We start from the raw sequence: 22,338 nt of genomic DNA, 5'->3' as shown, positions 1-22,338 counted from the left end.
AGAAAGGTATCAGAACCTCGGAATATTTGAATAAGGGTGAAGATAAAAAAGAGAAAAAAAAAGTTAATGTTAAATATTTTCTGTTAGAAGAAACTTCCTCAGATATTTTTTAAATATGGACGTTGAACGCGAAGTTTTGACGCAAAGTGGTATGGAATTCCAAAATGAAAAAGCTGGGCTTCAAGGAGCGTTCGCTTGCCAAGGCTGGCTGCATGATGTAATGCTCTGTCGTAACTTTTTCCTTCCTCCATGCTTTGACTGATGCAGTTTCGGAACTGCGGTCATGGCAGAAAGCTAAGAAAATCGGACAGCGAAGGCTTTTTGCATCCGAAATTTCAGATGTTCTATGGGGATACGAGGTGTACAAAGGTGTCGCCACAAAGGTGACGCCGCCACAAAGGTGTCGGAATTATAGGTCATGTCCGAAAAATTGGCCATTGACTGTAGTACCAAACAATATCCTCTACCAAGTATGTAAGAAGTTTGAGTGCAAATAATGGTGGTCTAGCCAGAATAGTTTGTCTGCCTGAGTGACACAGCATACTCTACTACTGTGGCTATAAAATTTTTGCTAAGTTTCATGTTTGATCGTGTTGAACAGTTAGCAACATGAATTATTCAAAAGCTATTAGAAAAACATGTAGATTTGTGGGTAGTGACTAGTATTAGATTTGAAGATCAAATTGAATAGGACAGTATTGAATTAGTTATTCGATATTTCGATTATATTTGTACGCTCTTGCAAGTTGCTGATCTCAATAATGTCAGAACTTAGGGCCTCCTAGGCTAAAATTTCCTGTTGGTATCAGTCTGAAGGCCAACATGCCGAGACAAAAATTGCTGGGAGGTGAAGAAACAAAAAAAGAAAAACAACTCTTTGCATTTGATTGAGTTGCCATATGAAATGAAATTGCCCCGTTCATGTGTGTTACCCTGCAAATGATGATTCTTGCACCTCTGAAGCCGCCCTTCGTCAGACGAGGCTTTAACCCGTCTGCACGATAAAGAGCCCCGCATAGTATACTGAGCAAATTTCGATATGTCGGTGAATCTTGATGCCCTCACATTGAGTTCAACGGAGGGCGTTGTAAACACCGGCACACAGTGCACTCGGCTGTGGCGTCCTTTTATGTGCATTCAGTGCCCGGCCTGTGTCGAGACCAGTTGGCAGGCTGGGTCCAAAAAGGCCACAGCGACAGCTTGGAAACAAGCAACTTGTAACCTACGGGCTCTGTGATGGCATTCTTTAGTAATCTGATGCAGGGTACTCACGAAAGACGTGGAATAGTTTGCAACTCCTGCCAGTTTCCCTCGGAATCTTGCCGCACAAGCGTGCGCATTGTTCTGTGGTAACGCGTGGTGTGCCTGGTTGCTTGTTCCTTCGCTTCAGCTTCACCGACGCGCGCGTGCCCTGAACCGGCTCGCAGTTTCCTTGAGGGCGGGAGAACTGACCGCACTGACGCCACCAGCCATCAGCAGCGTGCTGCTTCCGCTGAGCTCGTGCTACCTGTTCAACAGCACGTACACCAAGCAGACGGCCCTGGTGGACGCAGCCATCGAGGCGGTGAGCGCGCTCTGCTCGCGGCTGCCGTGGCGGCACTACGAGGCGAACCTGTCGCGCTACATCCAACAGCTGCAGCGGGACACGGAGCACCACAAGATGGCCATAAGGTCAGCACCGCAGATTGCGTGATAGTCAAAGGGGCCCTGCAACAACCTCAGTAGCACTCCGTGACGTCACAGTGGCATACTGGCACTGGGGTTCCTGCTTGAAAAAACAACAACAAAGAAACAACAACAACAACAACAACACTGAACTTAAAAAAAGATTTGAATTTTCTCTTTTAATAGTCTACCTACTGCCGCGAAATCAACGAAAATAGTTTTAAAAACATACTTTGAGTCTAAACTGATTTTGAGTTTCTCTTTGGGGTGCCTTTAAGAATGCAGTGAAATGTGTGTGCATCTTGTCAGCAGATTCTTTGCACCAAAATGTTTTATCTGTAGTGCACCTTATATAGAAAGACTTAAATTAAGGGCAACTGCAAGAAGATTTTGGAGAGCATAAAAAGGCCTCGTTTCTGACAGTGCAGCAATAGAACACCCTCCATACAAAATTTTCAATGTTTGAAGTACTGCAAGTGAATGTGTCACAATAAGCTTACAAAAGTCTGTGTTTTTGATACAGAAACCTAAATATGTACCATTACCATTTGCCGGAAATGAGGCAGAATGCACAATGTCAAGTACCATTGTGCGCTTGGGTGCTCACTTGTCGAAAGTGCTACAGCATGAACAGCATGAATACATTATGATGGGCGAAATTTCTAGTGAGGTATTTCAAAATACTGAAGGCATAAAAATTGACAAAGTCCAGTTAATGCACTCGTAATGCACTCTTATTGTTTTGATGGAAGCGAGGAGTAAGGGTATCAAACGCAAGTGTGTGGTTCACTGATGGTCCATTAAGTACAAAAACCTAGTGGCCAGCACAGATTTGTGTGACATGCCCAGAACAAGTGATGTTGCAGGTTAGCGTTGTCCGTACGTTTGGAAACACTGCCGTCACATTGTGAATTTCTCAGCTTTGCTGAATGATGTCCAGCTTGCGAGGCGTGATGCTTACAGGGCTAGCCTTGTACAAGTGTGAATCTGAAAGGCGCTGGCCACGGGAACCATCAGGTCTGCCAAAGTAATCCAGACTCATCACCTCTACTGTGTGTTGGCCATGTTGGTGTTCAAGCCTGGATATCATTTCAGTGCCAGCAGACAAGGACATATGGGAGAAGTCGACACCACAATGCACTAACCATGCCCTTGTCTTCAGGCTCGAAAATGTTATCGTAACCTTTACATGTTTACATAAGGCCAATTCTGCTGAGTCGAATGGCAACGGCACTGACAGACTTTAGGCTTGTCAGAGGTTGCAGTGCCACTGCCTGAAGCACATAAAACTGCATTTTCACAACCTATTCTCTTGTGGGCTTGCATTGTCTTGGTTTCTAAGTAGGTTTTGTTCTAATAACAGGTTAGTGGTGGCCATCCTAGACGCATTCCACTTTGACCTGAGCAAGTCCAAGGGAATCCGACAGAAGCCAGGAGCAGCCAAGCCAGCTCAGGATGCAATGCAAGCTGAAGGTGCAACTGCTCAAGGAGAAGCTGACGGTGCAACTGCTCAAGGAGAGGTTGAAGAGATGGAGGCGGAGGCTGAACAGACTGAAAATGTTGATGAAAATGAAATCCCCCAGGTGAATGGTGCGTGGACATCAAAAGCTTTTCTCGTTGTGGCTTTGCAGGAGCAGAAGCCAACAGTGCTACCTTTAATTTCATGTACAAGACCTTGACATTGTATTTTTTAATTTTTTTTGTGCTGCGCAGGGGAAGTGGAAGAGACGTCGGTCGACAACAAGGACAAGGCCCTCAGCGAAGATGCGGCCACGGCCATTCACACGGCCATAGCCACTCGTCTCTTGCCAAGACTTCACAAAGTCCTGAACCAAAAGGTATGCCCCAGCTAGTTTATTACAAAGCCAGCAGTTGCTGAATGCTTTTTATATTCAGATAACCCTGGCAGCTTTTAGAAAGTGTAAGTAAACCTTTTTGCCCTTGCCTTTGCACCGCCTACTGTTGTGTGCTATTAAGGTTAGACATGCGTGGCTCTTACAACGGTAGACCGAACTGCTACATTTGCTACTACATTTGCTACTACATTTGCTACAAGCTGCTACAAAGGGCAAATCCTGCGACGTGCTGCCACAAACTCATTTTGGCAGTAATTGCACCATGTCTGCTCCGTGGACTCCTGCCAGAGATGTGGTGGCAATGATTGTGAAAAACAAAACCACAGCTTGCACTTCTGCTGCTTTGTAACCCATGTGTGGTGGTACATCAATATTCCCACTTGTTAATCTGCCTCTGCAGGTTGAGTTGCACAACGATCAAGTGAGGGGCATTTGTTAGGTTTCTTACAAATTAAATGTGACGGGCACACATGGCTTTCCTTAGAGCAATGTTGGGCTCAGCAATACTGGTAGATTACACTACTGCATCACCAAATAGTCCGATCTCGTTATCAGCAAAAGCTTGGCATGCCAGAAAGTACAGGAAAATGTGAGGCAGGTGGTGATCCTACCTTGGTATTCCAGTGCCATCTCCCTGTGACGTAATTAACTTTGACAGCATTTGCTTGTAACTGTACTTGTTTGCCCAGAGGAAGCTCACTCCATACTGTGATATTGTTTTCCTTCTGGTTCTCATTTATTCGAAAGCGAGGAAACAAAAATCAAAGAAAACAGAAGCAAAAATATTTCAGCATAGGACGAGCATCGGCGCACAGTGCGGCGGAACTGGACGCGCGCGCCTGTCAATAGTGATGACTGGGAGATGGCGTGCTCTGTGCTTTCAGGTATGCTTAGGGCCCGCGCTCCGCTGTTCGCCTTTAAGTTGACATTGACAGTACAGTGCACATTGAAGAAAAGTTAAGTTCTGGGGTTGTACGTGCCAAAACCACCATCTGATTACGAGGTAGGGAACTCCAGATAAATTTCGGCGACCTGGTGTTCTTTTAGTGTACACCCAGTGCGCAAGTACACAGGCACTTTGGCATTTCGCCCCCATTGAAATGCAGTCACCGCGGCCAGGATTTTATCCGTCGACCTCGTGCTTAGCACCGCGACGCCAGAACCACTAAGCAACCATGCAACTACGGCGGGTACATTGTACCTTCTCTACATTACCTGCGTGATACCACTGCCTCCTGTTCTTTATGCTATGACCGTGCTTTCAAAACAAAGCGAGCTGCACGCCATTCTTACTCATTCTGTTCCTGCTCTAATAAAAACAAATGATACTTATTCAGTGTTTGCTAAAGACATTTAGCCAGAGACTCCTTACTCAAAACTAAAACAAGAGAAAAATTGTTTTCCGGTGTGTTGTCTGTGGGTAACACTCCTGCATAGAGGGTTATGAATGCTGTTTCGTGCTAGTGAAGCCATATTTGCACGATAACCACGGAAAGTGCAAAAAGCCGAATGCACGATTAAATGCTCCAAAACTGCATTTCAGGCCCGCGCGGACGATGAGCACAAGGCAGTCAAGATCCACCTCCCCGAGGAACACGAGATTCTGCGAATCCCCATAGCTCTGGCCATGGTCAAGCTTCTCCAAGCACTGCCTGATGGCATGCTGCAAAGGCATTTGCCGGGGTGAGTCGTCGCCCCTTTTTTATGATCATTTGTGATTGCGCGGTCAGCGATTTGTGGTTTTAGCACACTGTTTGTTGATTTAGCCCAGACTGAAAAATCGGCAAAGTCATCCCTTTTGTGACTGTACCTGTAATTTTGTTACTGTACCTGAGGTTCGTGTTTTGCGACTGTCACTCGTGAATTTAGCACGAGATTTGAGATCGGCCCTGTTTGTGACTGTATATAATTGTTCAGTTATGAATTCATGGTGTAGCATAGTTGTTATGGCTTTGGCGCAAGTTTGAGTTGGTGTGTTGGATGCATTCGCTGTACCCCAAGTGCCACCAAAAAGACATTGCTGATATTGGAGTCACCACTGCGACCACAGTCGGGGTCGGGCACATGCACGATGAGGAACCAAGTTAAAATTATCCGTCTAAGGCTAATTTCAGGATCGAAATAGTGAAATTTTGGTCTCATGGAAGTGTTATGGCCACTAACCAGGACCTCAGTTTGGAATTGAATGAACCAAAAAATCAAGTTAGCTGGGGTCAAATCAACGAAAGCCTACTCTTTTTATTCTCGTTTCTCCAATAAGCCACCAAGGGCGCAGTTGGAGATAGTTGTTTGAAACGCACGTTCAGTTTCGCCTCACGTGATTGGCCTAGGGCGTGCCGAGTGGTCAGCCGCATCCCGCGGCTGACGACTCGGCGCAACCTAAGCCAGTCGCGTGAGGTGAAACTGAACGCAAACTCAATGTGTGTTTTGAACAACGATCTCCGATCGCATCCCAGTTGATAGTCAGCACCTGTGTTGTGTGTGTCCCAGTCCTCATTTCTGATGCTGTTTCCTCTACAAGATGGCTATGCTGTTACGACTCTTAAGATGCCGACAGTCACATTCACATGTCTATCAAAATGGCCTGACATATGTTTTTGTGACCTTTTAAATCGCGCAGTTGACGACATGTTCTGCTAAACCTCCCGGTAGCTGAGTTTCTTTTTTTTTTCCCGTTTTCAGCATCTTCCTCAGGATCTGCGACTTCCTGAAGTCGCGTTCTCGGGATGTTCGGGAAGCGGCGCGGGGCACGCTGGTGAAAATAATGTCATCGCTAGGCGCCCCTTACCTCAAGTACCTGTTTTCACAAATGCGTGGGGTCCTGAAGAGAGGGTACCAGGTGAGCACTGTTGCTCTTCTTGCACGAACATTGCATGGTCTGTTGCCAAGTCACGCGGTCGTCATCGTACAGGTTTCCCTGTTGTCATTCTGTTCCAGACAGACTGTTCAAATCAGTTTGCAACTTTGACCCAAATAATTGTGTCCATTGAACATTTAGTTCCACCGATTCTTATTTGCATCTTCAAAATTATGAAAAGTGTACAGCTGCCAAATTCATGTACAATTGTACAAATTCGACTTCACCCTGCCATCTGCTAGCCGCCATGTTAGCTCAGATGGTAAAGCGGCTGCCCTGGAGAGGCGGTGGTCCCGAGTTCGAGTCCCAGACCAGGACGAATTTTTTTTCAACTGTGAGGCTTTTCTTTCGAGGAAACCGTATGGGTTTCCTTTGTAGCAATTACTATGAACGGGTGGATGTCTGATTTTCCCTTTATTTATTAACTGCAAAACAGATCAAAAATTTTCAATTCTTCAGTGTGTTGCATCAAGTTTACAGAAGGTGGACTCCATGCAGAAATGCCACAAATCGTGAATGTCAGATATAATTACATCTGTATGCTTGTCATTATTCTGGAGATGTAAGAAATGCAGTGATATTAAATTTTCAGTGAACAAAGTCAACTGGCACGTAAAGGGAGTGAACGTACAAGCCAGTTGCTTAGCCAGAATGCAAAGCCTGCGTTTGGACACAAACAGGTTGTGTGTGGGGGATACCAATGTCCGGTGCTCTTCTGCGCAGATTCACGTGCTGACGTACACGGTGCATGCCGTGCTCTCCTCCATGTCATCTGGACTTGTCAGTGGAGACTTGGATGCCTGCTTCGAAGACATCATTGAGGCAAGTGGCTTGCCCTTCTGCAGTGAACAGGCATTTATGCTGCATTGGGCGAGAGCTGGGATAAATTGATCTACATTCTGGGGTTTTACATGCCAGAACAACCATCTCGTTATGAGGCACGTCGTGTGGTGGGGGACTCCGGACTAACCTTGACCACCTTGGTTTCTTTAGCGTGCATCCAAATCTAAGTACACGAGCGTTTTGCATTTCACCCCCAGAGAAATGTGGCCGCTGTGGCCGGGTCTGAACCTTGAACTCGGCAGTGCAATGCCACTAATCTACTGTGGCAGGTGAAAACTGAAACAGGGCTTGGTGCACGATATTACTTGCACACTCACTGAAAGAAAAAGAAAACTATCACCTTGGTTGAGAAATCGTCACATAAGAATAGTATTAAGAATTTTAGTGATGCTTCATTGACATTTTGTAACAGGAGGTACCCCTGAAAGTCCTGTTTGCATAATAATGCATGTTTATGCAACAGTTGTACCAGAATGCTCTCTATCAATAAACCTGAAGCTAATGCTGTGGCTCGTGAGATGCTGCATGCATTGGTACAGCCAACCGTGATGTAACCTCCAAGATCTTTGGTGCGATGTCTTGCTCCTTGTGGGAGGTGTTGAAGGCCACAGCCGTCTTGGGTGGGAGACACTGTGCACTTCCTGTGCATCACAGCAGTGTAAGAAATCAGGTGGCCAAGCATGAAGGTGCTAAAGTGGCAGCTTGTTGCCACTGCTGCAATCTTGGTGACGGCTTTTAAACATGGTGAAGGGTTTCGAAAGAAAAAGCAAAAACGGCTTGATCGGAGATGGTCATTTGGTGCCCAACATATGAGAGAGACAAATGTTTCATTAAAAAAAAAAGGAAGCGAGAGAGCGAAAGAAAGAAAACTAATACAAGGCAACCCAATTGGTCTTCCAGTCAAATGCCTAGATTAGGCCTATTTTACTTGGCAGGTATAATACCAAGCTGTCATAGATGCCTTTCCGGTGGGCAGGGGGTCCAGAGCCAGTCACCAGTCAGGATGAACTCCCCCAGCAAGGCCTAAGGTATGCAGTCGTTCAATGTTTGCATACGTCTGGGGGAATCTCTTTGAGAGTTCGATTGCAGTCCTCGGTCTGAATTTCAGTGATGACTTCATGGTCCAGAAGGAGACATTGAAATCAACAAGCAGCACCTTTTCTCCTCGTGATGCAGGTATGCCAGGCCGAGTTGTTTTCAGACATTGCCGAGGAGAAGGAAGTGGCCCAGATCGGCAGCAAGGTCAGGGAAGCCAAGGCCACCAAGAGCTTTGCCATCTACAACATCCTCGCATCTGTGGCGTCCAGAGACAGCCTGTGCCAGCTGACTCCTGCGCTCTTCGAGGTAGGTCCTGCCTGGCCATCGTTTTATCTAGTGTATTTTCACAAATGCTAGTTTTTGTTCTGCAGCATCCAGTGTTAATGCGATTTCCTTCTTGTGTTTATGATACCCTTATCTGTGTTAGTGTGCAAATTTTTACCATGGCCTGGTTTAATCAGCATCTTTAAAGCTAAGCTTTCTTTATGGAGGTTTTACACTGTGGTGGGTAGTTTGATTGGGTCACCTTTAACGGGAAGCTTTCTTTGTCGCATGCGAAAGGTTTGGATTCTGGGGTCGGTGGTGGGGCTGTGGTAGGCTGTTTCAAGCGGTGAAGAGGGGCAGCACCGAGAGGCGGAATGAGTGGTTGTGGTCGCTATCTGATTGGTTGGCACAAGCAGTATGATGCCTTTGTTTGAGGAGACGGTGTGGTGCTGATTGGTTGGCACAAGTGATTGCGTCTTAAGATGATGCAGTGGTACGCAGCCGATAGATGGGCACGAGTGACGATGTCATCAAGTCCACGGCAGGAGAGTGGATCCAACACACACACCTGGTCGGCTAATGCGCCGTTGCTGGGTCACCTGCTGTGGCAGAGTGGATGCGAAAGCTTTGCTCACCTTAGATTCCCGCAATGCGTCGGATCAGCCTGTGATATACAATGCATTTTTTTCTCATTTTGGTCTCCAGTGCTTTTGCGAGCGTGCTTTCGCTTGTTGTTGCTCCTACAGGTGCTGCTGTCCACAGCGAGCCACAAGACTGTAAAGAAGTGTGACGATTGCCTGCACAACATTGTCATGGGTCTCTCTGCAAACAAAGGTGTACCGATGGAAGACCTGCTCATTTACACGTATCAGACCATCAGCCAGCATGCTCCCAGCCTCGTAGAAAAGTGAGTCATTGCCCCGCACTTTGCCATGCTGTGTATTTGTTTTCTTTACTGCATCCAATATTCGCTACTAAATATGCAGTACAGTGAAATCTTGATAATCGGAAATCGCTTAAATGGAACTGCTTCATAAACGGAACATCGTCCTCATGGTTAGTTGGTTTTGTATTCGTGTGGTCACTATGACGTCACGGCGCGTCAGTTTGCTGCAACATCACTGATTTTGGCTGGGGCTGTAGAGTTAATATAACCGCTGGGGTCTAGTCAATTGTTTATTGGTAGGGGTGTGTGGTTTGTTATTCAATGTTTTCATTGACTCAGGGAATTAGAGCACAGGTTAATTATTTTTTCTGTGAACACACTACTTGTGCAAAGCCTTGGGGATGTGAAATTTGGACAATTTATTGAAGTTTTCCGGGAACGCTTTCTGGAGTTAACGTGATAAATTGGCCCCGATAGCGTACTGCTGTGCATGCCTGGTTTACAACTGCGCATCGCCGTAGGGCATGGTATGTTCGACTCCTCCCACTCCATATGGCGGTGATGGCCATTTGGCAAATGCCAACCAGGGAAGAAGCATGTTATTGATGCAGCAAAGCTATGGCAACGTTGCAATATGTTTTATTAGAATGTGAAGATATCTACCGAGCTGTTGGTTTAGGCTCCTCTGGCCTCCTTGAAGCCCTTAGTTTCAAGGATAGCAAGGGCAGAGTAAACATGTCGGCAATAGAGATTAGTAAAAGGTGATTGGACGTTTGATGGCAGAAGAGTAGGGAGACCACAAACAACGGAGGCGTACAAAAACAAAGTTCCCAGTAGTGGTTCACAAAATTTGATGCTGGCAATTCTTTGTGTGTGTATGTGTGTGTTAAACATAGGTAGGCCATTAGGCAATATAATAGGCAAATAAATGGGAGCTTGATGGTGCAACCCACTTCGCCGTTTCAAAGGGGACGCTCATAGCATCCATCCAGAAAACTGAACATGATGCATGTATTCCAGCACGTGTGACGTAGCAGTTAACACAACCTTTAATACACCCCAAAGATGTGGCGGACCGATAACACTCAAGGCACAGATCAATCTCAAGATAAGCCCCCACAAGCAATGAAGACAAAGAACCCGACGTGATGTTGGTTATGTGCAGACGACGAAGAAGTGCCTAAGAAATGCCCACAATATATAAAGAAAATAAAATTAAGCAGATCCAACACACATCTTTGAATCTACGTGAAGCGAACCAAAACTTTCGTGAAGCGGGTAATCAAACGCTATAAATGTGCCCATTTCATTCCTGCGTCTCTGGCGTAAAGGAAACTGACCTGCACGCATGACCTCTTGCGCACCCTTGCTATGTAATGCGACATGTTCGGCGATCATCTCAAAGATCTAGCTGGCGTCAGCACAATAGAAGTGTGCATGCGATTGTGGCCTAATGGTTATGGAGCATCGAGCTGCTGCGATGGGGGACCGAGGTGCGATTACACCATCGGGCACATATTTCAATTTTCCTTTCAAGTGTGAGGTAGTCGGCCAGACTGTAGCAGCACCCAGCAGCCATGGTCGGGAGAGTCCAGGATGGTTTGCAAAGAGAGCTTCACTTCAAAAGTGGGATTGTGTGCTTGAGACAGCCGCCGGTAACCATCCTGCGCAACGAAGTGGCTGTTGGATGAGCGACTGCTTAGTTATGCTGGGCTTTCTCTTACTTTGATGCTAAAATTTTAAGAAGAATTTTGGGTTTTAACATACCCAAACTGCGATATAATGATGAACCACACCGTAGTGAGTAACTCTGGATTAATTTTGACTACGTGGGGTTCTTTCACGTGCCCCTGAATCTTAATTACACGAGGGCTTTTGCATTTATCCCCCATCTGAAGGCTGCTGCCACGGCCAGGATCAGATTCGTGACCTACTCGCCGTGGTGGCTTAGTGGCTATGGCGCTGCCGAGCCCAAGGAGGCACTGAATCAAATCCCCCATATGGCAACCGCATTTAGATGGCGAAATGCAAGAATGACTATCTACAGTGCGTTGGGTGCACGTTAAAGGAGGACCCCAAGGGATCGCGATGACTCCGGAGTTCCCCACTACCGCAAGCATCATAATCACATCATGGCTAATTCAGAGTGCGAACTACTAGAACAAATGCAAAGGCATGACTGAGTTTATAGTCATCGATGTTTCTTGTCTCGTCTCGTGCTTTTGATTTTCCAAGGCGAAGCATTGGAAGCTATAATCAACAAGGTTTAGCGTGACTGCGAAGGTGTCTCGGAAAGCTGGTGTTACGAGCAGCAGTACTAATGGCATTGCAGGAGTCGAACCTCGATGGCGCGCGGTATGAGCCCGAAGAAGCTCCGTCGTCCTTCGTCAGTGCCCAAACAAACAGTTAGATCGATTGACCGTGACGTCTACCGCACGTTCAGCTTAGACCATTGTACGGACAGCGGCGCTCGTGCTGCAGTTCCGAGATCCGCGATTATGGCCGCGACGGCGGCAGAACGCTGCCCTGCTGGCTCCGACTGCAGCCCAGCGCGACGTTCCGTCCACTCGGCTTCGTCGCTTTTGCAGCCAAACTCGGCGCGAGTCTCACAACACAGTGGCGACTGCGCGAACGAGTCCTCGATCCTTCCGTATAACTGCTGTCGCGATAAGAGGCGTCGTTCGGATCGATAGACGTATTTAGCGGAGCGTTTGCGCGGTCCGCCTCGCCCAAACGAGTATGCGCTCAAGATTTGCGCACAGCTGCCCAGCGGGATCGATCAGCGCGCGTGCGTCCAACGCGCTCACTGACGCTCGCGTCTCTGGGAGATCCGAGCACGCGACGTAAGGGCACGTTGCAAGTGCTAGGCGGCGCCCTGTCTTTCCGACCCCTAACGCCACCTGACGAATAGTTGCGCGAATGCGGTAGGATTACTCACGGCGTCAGCAGCTCGCGCTGCGTGTTTGGCGCCCTGTCAAACGGTAGCGATGGCGCAAAACAGCTTGCCGATAGTAATTTTAAGCGGGTTTCGGAAATTACGAGATCTTGACAGCTTTTTTCGTGAAAAGAATTTAGGGAAAGGAAGTCGTCTATTTGAAGTGGGTCACGTCTACGACTTGAGGTAAGTGTTGAACTCGCACTGGTCGGAAGTGACTGCTAGGTGTATTCCACTAACGAAAAATAACGCACCAGCAAGATGCGTGAAGCTCAGCGTAAGTTACTTCATTATCTACGGTGTGGGCGCATGAAATTATAGGTGACATTGATTCTTGAAGACCGGCAACAGCAGACAAATCCTAGCGGGAAGCTGCGATTGTTGTACTGGCATCGCAGGGAAGTGCAAGCACGCCGCGGCAGTTTCCCTGTACATACAGGACGGCAAATGCGAATCCAAAACATCTCATCCAAGAACGTGGGGCGTACGAACGACTCGTAAGACCTACCCGAGGTATTGTAACGTTGCTCTCCCCAAACACACACAAAAAAAGGTGAGCAACCCACCAGTTGTGTTAGACTACGCTGGGAAAATATTTTCGCCCAAATTACTGGAAGTTCGGTACTTTTATGTTGCGATTTTTCAGTGCGTGCAAAGAAGGTTCCAATAAACCACATCGTCAAATATTTTGGTGATCTCAACTGCCCCTTAGTTGATATGCTGGGCGTAGAAGGGTGTATGCCAGCTGAGCCAGCCGCAACCCCTCCTCGTAGCTCTCAGCAAGCCCTAGCGCTGTTTGAAAGGGAGAGGACTGGGAAAGAGTTCCACAGCTTTACTGTGGAGCAGTGAGGAAACAAACTACTTTTCCTGCATATCCTGGTACGCACTGCAAGTCTCCCGTTGCTGCCATCATTGCTGTAAAATCAACGAATTCAGCGATAACGCACTTTACATAACGCCGGAACATAAAACAGCTTATGCCGTCGGTCGAGCGCGATCCAGTGTTGACGCCGTTCTGCTTCATACGGTCGGCTTGGAAACCTGTAAAATTTTGTTCCTCGTGAGTTGGTGTACGTGCTGTTGCAGCCCACTAGGCAACAGCTCGGGTCGCACTTGGGCATTGCTCAGAAATGGCAACAGCTACGCGCGAAACAGTGCACAGACAGGCTTTCCAAACGCAAGCGGGCCGGTGTCGTATCCTGCCGGGTCGGCGCCCGCCGCCGCGAGGGGGCGCCCTAGTAGGCGCGGAAACTACGTTCGCAACCTGCCTAAGCCGAATAACTGTCTAATAAGAACGCTGCAGTTGCTCTACTCAGCGCGTCTGCCCTGTCGTTTCTGCGTCTCATCCATCCTTAGCGAAAACTAATATTAAATTTAACTAATGCCGACTCGCCGAATTGTTGCAGAATCAAGCGTCTTTCCTTTCTTTTGGTCACTATCATCGCCCAATTTACCGTTCGCCGCGAGGATGGTCGCTGGATGGTCGTTGGTAGGATGTATAAACGCGCACACCGAACCCATTACAAAAATAAAGACAGCTTTCTCTGACGCGCCTTCGCTTCGCGAGCACTGTTCGACATGGTTCGACGCACAATGTACCAACACACGGCAAACGAACAAACCCATTGCCTGCCGCGGTATCCCAGTGGCTGGGGCGCGTTGCCCGAGCTCGAGGGTTCGATCTCCGCCGCATTCTGATACGGGCGGAATGCGAAAACGCTCGCATATACCGCGCATTGGGTGGACGTTGTGAATAATCCAAAAAAAGGGGCAAGATTAATCCGAAGCGCCCCCCCCCCCCCCTCTCGCTACCGCGTGCCTCATGATCTGATCCTGCCATAAGCACCTAAAAACCCAGATTTTAATTTGTTTCAAGCAAACCCAGCTTTTGTCCAACCCTGCTTTCACTGTCCTTGCGTGGAACACGAAAAATCTGCTCATTTTAGCCATGCACTCACTCTAAAATCAGTTGCAGGTGTATATTTGCCACACAATAATCGTCTTCTGTCTTGCCCGCACTTCCTTTCTTTGACGCTGCGAGCCCGGCACTTCCAAGTCACGAACGGCATGCGCGTTATCAGCATGACCGAGCATTGTCGACAGGAAAGTTACGAACGCAGCGTTTTCAAGAAAGGAAATGTGGGCAAGACAGATGACGATTATCGTTGTGTGGCAAGATACGACCCAAACGGTGTAATTTTGTTTTAGTGTGTACTATATAATGCGCTGACCGAATCACGCCGCTCGCAAGGTGTAACCGCAAACGACGATATACTCCGCTATCGGCAATTGCGAACGCATGATTCGGCCCATGATGTCAACGCGATCGATAAAGAGCAGTCCGTTTCCTTCCTTTTTTTGTGTTGTCACTTTTGTTTTAAATCCAGGCTCGTGTGACGGTGCAACTTTAGTGATAATCGCAAGTAACCGTGTTTAATCTTCGCACGCTAGTAAAGCGCCTGTGCCGGTCATGAAGGAAGGCATACAAGTTTCTGGTCGCATTTCCTCGTAGCTACCTCTCTCTCCTTTCTGCCTCAAGAACTGCTTGCTAGCCAGCGAACGTTGGACCAAAACGCAACGCAGACGCCGCAAGTTTAAGGTCGAGCAGAGTTTCTCGCTGAACGCGGCTGCTGCACTTGCAAAAAGTCAAGTCGCGTCGGCCGCCAACAGACGCACGCGCCGCCCATGAGCGAGTCGCGGATGGGGTTTCGGCGTTCGCTTGCGCAACAGGTGTCTCGCAGCTGCTGCGTCGCGGTCGCTTTGCGCGATCTCCACAGATGTCGCGACGATTGGCTGTCGTCGAAATCTTGACTCGAAACATGAACGCCGCGCGCGTCCATGCCGCCGCTTCTGGTTAATTAACCTGGGCTCACTCTTACTTTTTTTTTTTTTTTTCATTTTTGTAGTGCAGTGTATGTTACTCTGTTGGCTGCGCGCGCGTGTTCGACGTTGGCCGCTCGACGCTTGGGTGATTTGCAGAAAGAAGTTAGCGAACAACTTTTTTTTTTGTTGGTCGCGTCGCGAGAGTTTCGCGAGTTTGTACAGTTGGGGGGCGCCACGCCTTGCTTTATTACGATGAGCTCTGCTGAAGACGGCGCGACGCCTTCGACGTCGTTTTGCAGGCCCCGGGAGCCCGTGCCGGAGACGCGGTTGCTCGAGGAGAAGTCGGACGTGTACCTGGTACCGCAGGAACCGGCTCGCGGCGGTATGCCCGTGCGTACCAGCAGGACCGCCAACGGCCACGTAATGGTCGAATTCGGCCTCAAGGTACGTGAAGCGCGGCCTAGGAATGTGTTTGCAGGTTGGTGCGACCTGTGCTTCGACTTCAATCAGCGCGACAAGACGGGCGACAAACACGGAACGCGTAGTATGCACGGGACCAGCGCTGGTCCTAGCTGTGTGTGTACGTGTTTCGTGTTGTCACCGAGTCTTTTGTCGCGCGTTTGTAAGCTTTCGGAATCGCGTGTTTAACCTTTCGCGTCTTTGTTGTCTCAACCTTGTTCCGCGTTCTCGTTCGTGTTTCAACGTACTACCTCCAGGAAGGGTCGCGGGCGGCTTTTCCGTTTCGGAGGCACAATTGCGGAACGCAATCGATGAGACCGATTAGAAATTTTAACTCCTTGGCGTGCTTGGAAGTTCCGCGGCTGAGTGCACCACGTGGGTTTCGCCGTGCCGGGAGCTGGAAACTACCCGAAATTCGCGCGTCTTGTGGTGGCGTTTGCGTCGTTCACGTGGGCTGCGCCGCCGGCTTCGCCGTAGACATCGTAAACAACACCGAAGTTCACAGGTGCACCGCTTGAGCCCAGATGCGGTTTCAATACGAAGAGGCGGATGGCGACTCTTGGGATGCGATTGACTCGGTTCGCTCTGGAGCCTAGCCAAGCCAAGCCTAGCATGCTCTCACGAACGCGCTTGCTTCAGCGGCGTTTCAAATGGTCATAATGTTTCTTACACCACGACCTAGAATAAATGGGTACATTGGACGAATAATACAGCCAGGTCACACGGCGCGCTTTAGGTGACGATTGAGCCGGCTCGGGATCGAATTTCTCGACTGGCTCCAGCTTGCGCAAGCGCTGCGGAAGGGGGAGCCAGTCGCGATCGACACGTTCGATCTCGATTGCGGTCGAAAGTGCCCCGTGTGAACGGCGTAGTAAGCTTTACACGAGTCTATCTGCAGCCCGTGTCTTAACTTGCCAAAAAAAAAAAAATTGCCGTACGCAGATTTTTGTTACGGTAATTTCTTACCGCACCCTTTCGTCACCGACTCGGAAGCTGTTGCGCTGTTATCGGTTACCCAGAGAGATTAACGACAATAATAATAATAATAATAATAATAATAATAATAATAACTCTCGTCATAAAATACAGACCCCCCCCTTCGGGTAATTACTTGCAAACGCCACCTGTTCTTCACTGAAGCGCAGTCAGACAGCGAAAAATGTGCGATGCCATGTCCGCAGTGGCAGAACAGACATGTCCAGTGTCAAGTTCTGGCAGATGTGGACGCACAAATATTACGTGTTCTTTGTTTGTTTTTCGAAAGAAGTCGTTGCTGGACTGTACACAGCTGGTTTCATGTATAGGGCTGACATAATTCCAATTTGATCAAAAGTACCAGCATGAGTGTATTCATTTCTGTGCGAATGTACTTGCGTTTTGTCTTTCCTGGTTTTGTAGTGACCAAGGCACAGTAACAAAAATACTCATAAATGTGAATGTAATTCCACATCATGCAGGAAGTAATTACTTTTCTAACGGTGCTCACATATTATGTCACCCTTTCCCACTCCCCTTTCCCTCTGTGCCGTGCATGCACGGACACACCATGTGTGTGGTTGAATAAAGCAAAAATAGAGATCTTAAATTCTGTCTGCATTAGCTGAAAGAACATTCAAGATTAAATCTTTTCTTAAAACAATCACTGAAAGAATTTAAGCTGGCCAAAGACACAAAAAAAGTATTTGTGGGGAATGTACAATTGGCTACAAGAGTTTATGGGACATGGATTCCACGAAGAATTGTGGATCTCTGCTCTGTTAAGGCATAGTGCGTATGATTTAGTGAATCACTGTTTAGGTTGCGAAAACTGCCACAGATCGAAATGTTTGAATTTTTTTTTCCACCAATGTTCCGTCCCTAAACATTTGTGGTGAACTGTACCGCATGCATAGTTTTTGTGCACTCATTAATGTTGCAACGTTTGCTGCGCATAAAGTCTGCAAGATGTGGATTTGGCACAGAATGTCTACTTCTTCACTGTCTTGAACTCCCAAGCTTGAATCAAGCCTTGCATTGCATTAGTTTTGTGCATATGAGGCAAGTGTGGCAATGATGATGACAGAAAAAATTGTGGCACAGTTGCCCAGCTAGGTTGGTTCAAGTCTTCAGTCACCACTTCAATTAAATTGGTGTTTTTATCGAGTTGGTGGTCCCTTGCTGCATACCTGCCAGCCCTCCCAAATTTTTTATCAAGTTTATGAATTTGGGCTTGTTCGATGCTTTTACAAATGTTGCGTCAAGTTTTCCGAAGCATGCTCATCAACTTGCTAACTTTCGTTCCACATATTAAATGAACGAAGGTGCGATTTGCAGTAGGCACGAGTAGGAGGAAGTACTGGAGGTGTACTCTTGATGCAAAGTATTACGGGGAGCACGAGCGCGTGGCGAAATGGCCCTCCTCTCCTTCAAGCGGTGCACCCCTGGGGTCAAGACCAGTGCCTGCAACCATGCGGTTCCCTCCGAGACTGCAAGCGTGCATGTTTCCGCGCTTCCTCTATGTACGCCGGCGATATCCCAATATAGCTGCGAGGTGCCTCTCTTGCGATTGGTGCTGTGGCGGCTTCGACAAGCAAAACTTTGTTTATGCAACGGATATCAAGAGTTCATTTTCGTCTTGCCTGTCTCCTTCTATAGAGCGTGTTTTCTGCCACGCTCTTCTGGGGGAGAAAGCCCCGTTTGTAAAAAGAAACAAACAACGAAGATTGGCCACGAGAAAGTGCAGTGCAGAAAAAAAAAAAATTACATGTTGCCTTCTCCACCGGGCCCTATGCATCAGCGCTCGTGACTCGACAAAAGGCGGCTGCAGCGGTGCGTGCAAGCTCGCGCTTCACATAGTCTTACCCGTCGAAGCTGCCACAGCGCATATCGCAACAGAGGAACCTCGCGGCTACATTTGAATATCGCTGGCGTGCAAGGAGGAAGCGCGGAAACGTGCACGCTTGCAGTCTCGGAGGGACGCGCATGCATGTAGGCGTCACTCTCGACACCAGGAGTGCACCGCCAGAAGGCAAGGAGGGTCACTGTGCGCCCCACAATATTTTATAGGCATGTGTACATTTGTTGCCAAGGTTCCATGCGATAGCACTGATGGTGTTGGAGATTCCGTCACTTTTTCACAATAAGGATGAATTTGGATGGATATTTAGTGCTGCAAACAACACCCGACTGGAGTGTCGCTTGTCGGTTTCCAGCCATCCCTTTGGAAGTCTTCTAATGGTGAAAGGACACTGAGGGGACTCGCTTAGAGTAAGTTTATTCAGACGAGTTCCTGAAGCAGGCGAAATTGGCAACAGCAGAGTCGCTGAAGAAGTCCTTGCGATCAAAAGACACCGTATTGCTTTGTCAGTTTTGTCAGTTCTGCCATTGCCAGTTTGCAGCTGGTTTTGTGCTGCATGTAAAGTTGAAGAATTGTTACTGAAGTGCGTACGTGTCCTTCAAAATGTTTACAGGTTGGCAGGTAAATCACTGGTTTGTTTGTTTACCTTCCAGATCTTGCATGCTCTTTTGAAGAAGGAGCAGTCAGGAGTGACTGACCGGAAACAGCTGGAAATGCTGGACCCATATGTTAGCTTGATATCCAGTTTCTTGGACTCGAGCTATGTGAAGGTGAGACGTGCCCACACTTCTCTCTTTCTTTTTAAATGTGAGATACTGCTTCAAGTATGCTCCGTGCTCTATTCTTGACAGGCACGAGGACTGCATCGGCAGCTTGTTGTGCCTTATTGGTAATTGTAGTGCACTACGAAAACGGGTACGCTTGTCGAAGTGTTTGCTCAAGCGACGTCACTGGTTTGCCCACCTTTGATCACTTCAAGCTTCTCTGCCTTGTTTTAGCAAGAGAAATAATGGGATCTGAGAGGCTCGATTTCTTCCTCTTGAAATATGGTGATGACCATACGAAGTAACAGACACTGAAGCCAGAGAAAGCATAGTGGAAGGTAATAGTTGTTTTAATTGAAATGCAGGAATAAGATAAATGGAAATGAAAGTGCATGAAAAGCTAAAGTTCTGAAGGTAGTAGTACATGTTTACTTAGTTAACCCTTTCTGGTGCAGTGGTTTCTGTGGGAATCGTAATGCTTTACAGGAAATATCCAACATCGAGAAAAACGAACATGGTACTATATTCAGAAATTTTGTGTCATCAACGCTAATTGGTAATTAGCATTGCTGGCACTCAATCACTGCTATATTGTTTCACCATTGTGCTGTGCTGCATATAATTTTTTGCACCGCTTACGGGGCCTAATTAAAAATGTGATTCCTTATTATGGGATACGCATGCTTGCTAGTTTGTGTCGATGTGCACCACACAATCTTCTCATTTTCTCCACAATCCAAAGACATGTTCTGAGCATAGACAGCCCCTTTTAAGCCATGTCGAACTAGGTTAAGCATGTCAGTAATAGCATGAAAGGAAATTGCTGCTGGTGACATGGCAATTGTCTGGCCCATGCAGCGGAATGGTGGGGGTTATTGCCTTAACAGAAGAGGGAGAGAGGATAACTAAAAGGATAGAGGAGATGATGAGATTCTGTATAGTACAAGGTTTGCGACTAGGTCAGATTGTTTGCCATAGTTCACGCATTTGGCATGGCAAGTAGATTTCGTAGCATGGTCCTGCGTGCCAGCGCTGAAACCATTTCCTAAATTGACGAGTCTGGCACCGAGGTATTACAACCATAGTTTGTTATAGCAAAGTTGCATTTGACGTGAGAATACCTTCGCTGTATTAGATATTTGTTATAAGCATGGATTCATTACGTGCTGAGATTGCTGAGAAAGCAAATTTAGGTTTACTTTGTTATATACCTGATAATTCGTTATATCTGTGTTGGTTACATTGAGGTCCGACTGTACTGCCTTCATGGTTGCTGTCATCCTTCATCGCATGACCACAGAAACATGAACCTTCTTTATTGAACCATTGTGCCTGAGGCAAGACAAAAAAAGCCACAAGCAAGATCTCAGTATCGGTAAAACGAAATGATCAAAGAAGCCTGTGCTTACATGTGTTACACGAACTTTCCCATATTTCCTGTGAGTTAACGAATTCAGGCTTACCCACAGTTTTACAATGTTGTTTAAAGAAAAATAAATTCTGTTCACGAAATAAGCCTCGGCTGTCGGTTTGCAACCATACCATAGGAAATCTTTTTATGTGTAAAAGGCGTTTTAGGGAAACCTGTGTTCAGCAAGTTTACTTGGGCAAGTTCCTGAAACGGATGGAATTCCCAGCAGCAAAAGATGATTGTGAAAACAGTGTTGCTTGTAATTTTCTCCATTTCTAAGTCGCTGCTTGTTTGGTGCGTCTCAGTGTTAATAAAGTGCACATATATCCCACAAAAGGCGTGCGCTAAAGGCAAACTCTAAGGCCTGTTGTGATTCCGTGACGTACTGAATCTAATTCTTAAATCTAAATTGGACGTTTAAGCAAGATAAATCCTGGTTTTGACGTATTTGATCATCTGGCAGAAACGCGACAGCTTATCTTCATTTGCGACTTGTAAAATGACGTTTTGCACATAATGCTTCCAACAAGAGTGAACGCTTCAAGAAACTCGTGCAGCTGCGCTCATTCAGGTGTATAAGTTGAATTGACCATCTCTGCAATGCTGACTATTTTAGAGACTGCCTTACGATTTGAATTGGTTCTCCTGCAAAGTCTGTTTTTGGGCAGTGTGAAAACATGTGAATATAAAGGCAGTGTTTCGTGTTAGATACCCATTTCAGATTTCTTTAACCTTTTCCATGTGACGGATGAGAGGGGTTCGTCCATGCAGTTATATAAAAAAAAAATAGCCATTAATGAGCTCAGCTCGTTGATGGTACTTTTCATTTTCTAGCAATGGACATGCTGGTTTTGTCTCGGTGCTTTGCCGTGCTTTGCCGTGCTTCTGGTAGATGGCAGCACAAGCAGGAGTGAGTTCATTCTGGTGGAGGAGTAAAACATGTTGGCAGTTGATGTCTAAAAATTATCTGGCCATTTTTGGTCAGAATTTTTAGCACGGGAAAGATTAAATGAGTCTTGCAAATCTCAGCTGCTGGAGATGCTGGATGCTGGAGCTGCTCCAGATGAATCCAGAGCTGAATCCAGATGCTGGAGTAGCAAATGGTTTGCGAGTAACTTTGGGTGCTCTTACCTCACATGCTAGTGTTTGTAACTGCAATTGTAATGTTTTCCTTGTGGCAAGAATATTCAGGATATAAGAAGCTTGAAAAAAATTAAAAGGAGTGCTTTTCTCCCCTTCCCCATTTTGGTGTCATGCCCAGGGGTATGTACGAATATTAAAGTTGACAGGTTGGCAGGTATGCAACGCTTATGCTCTTCCTTGATTTTGACGCAGGTGGTGACAATATCGCTGCGATGCTTTGGACCCCTCCTGAGGATGCCCCTGCCCAGCCTGCGGCAGCACATGCGCAAGCTGAGCCAGTCACTGTTCGTGCTGCTGCACAAGTACTCGGGGGCCGGCATGAAGCAGGGACCGAACTTCGAGCTCCTCGTCCTCGCCTTCAAGGTAGAGGCCCGGCCATTTCGTGACGAGTGCCATAGCACACTGGAAAACGGGGAGTGTTCCTAGATGGGTGTGGATGTTACGAGTGAAGGGGCCTCTTGTGTAGGTTACCGATGGCACATTCAACTCTGGCGCTCGCACTTTGCATTCAGCTGGTTGAAATCGAGCACTCGGAATACATTTGCCTGGTCCTTTCAG

At 47.2% G+C, this 22,338-nt stretch overlaps 1 protein-coding gene across 1 annotated transcript in view; it reads left to right on the top strand.

Moving 5' to 3' along the window:
• The window catches only part of LOC126543682 (small subunit processome component 20 homolog), a 90,814-nt gene that overhangs the window by 42,478 nt on the left and 25,998 nt on the right, over positions 1-22,338 (top strand). Inside the window, exons 38-49 of the mRNA XM_055078150.2 lie at positions 1,391-1,671; positions 3,029-3,255; positions 3,379-3,503; positions 5,065-5,204; positions 6,204-6,360; positions 7,102-7,200; positions 8,398-8,565; positions 9,270-9,430; positions 15,075-15,329; positions 15,467-15,611; positions 19,116-19,232; positions 21,973-22,143. Coding sequence (XP_054934125.1) covers positions 1,391-1,671; positions 3,029-3,255; positions 3,379-3,503; positions 5,065-5,204; positions 6,204-6,360; positions 7,102-7,200; positions 8,398-8,565; positions 9,270-9,430; positions 15,075-15,329; positions 15,467-15,611; positions 19,116-19,232; positions 21,973-22,143 — 2,046 coding nt within the window. The remainder of the gene's footprint in view (positions 1-1,390; positions 1,672-3,028; positions 3,256-3,378; positions 3,504-5,064; positions 5,205-6,203; positions 6,361-7,101; positions 7,201-8,397; positions 8,566-9,269; positions 9,431-15,074; positions 15,330-15,466; positions 15,612-19,115; positions 19,233-21,972; positions 22,144-22,338) is intronic.

This window comes from Dermacentor andersoni, chromosome 10 (genome assembly GCF_023375885.2).
Source record: "Dermacentor andersoni chromosome 10, qqDerAnde1_hic_scaffold, whole genome shotgun sequence".
Classification (NCBI taxonomy): Eukaryota; Metazoa; Arthropoda; class Arachnida; order Ixodida; family Ixodidae; genus Dermacentor; species Dermacentor andersoni.
The sequence above is the reverse complement of the archived record's forward strand: the minus strand, read 5'-3'. Positions and strand labels throughout refer to the sequence as shown.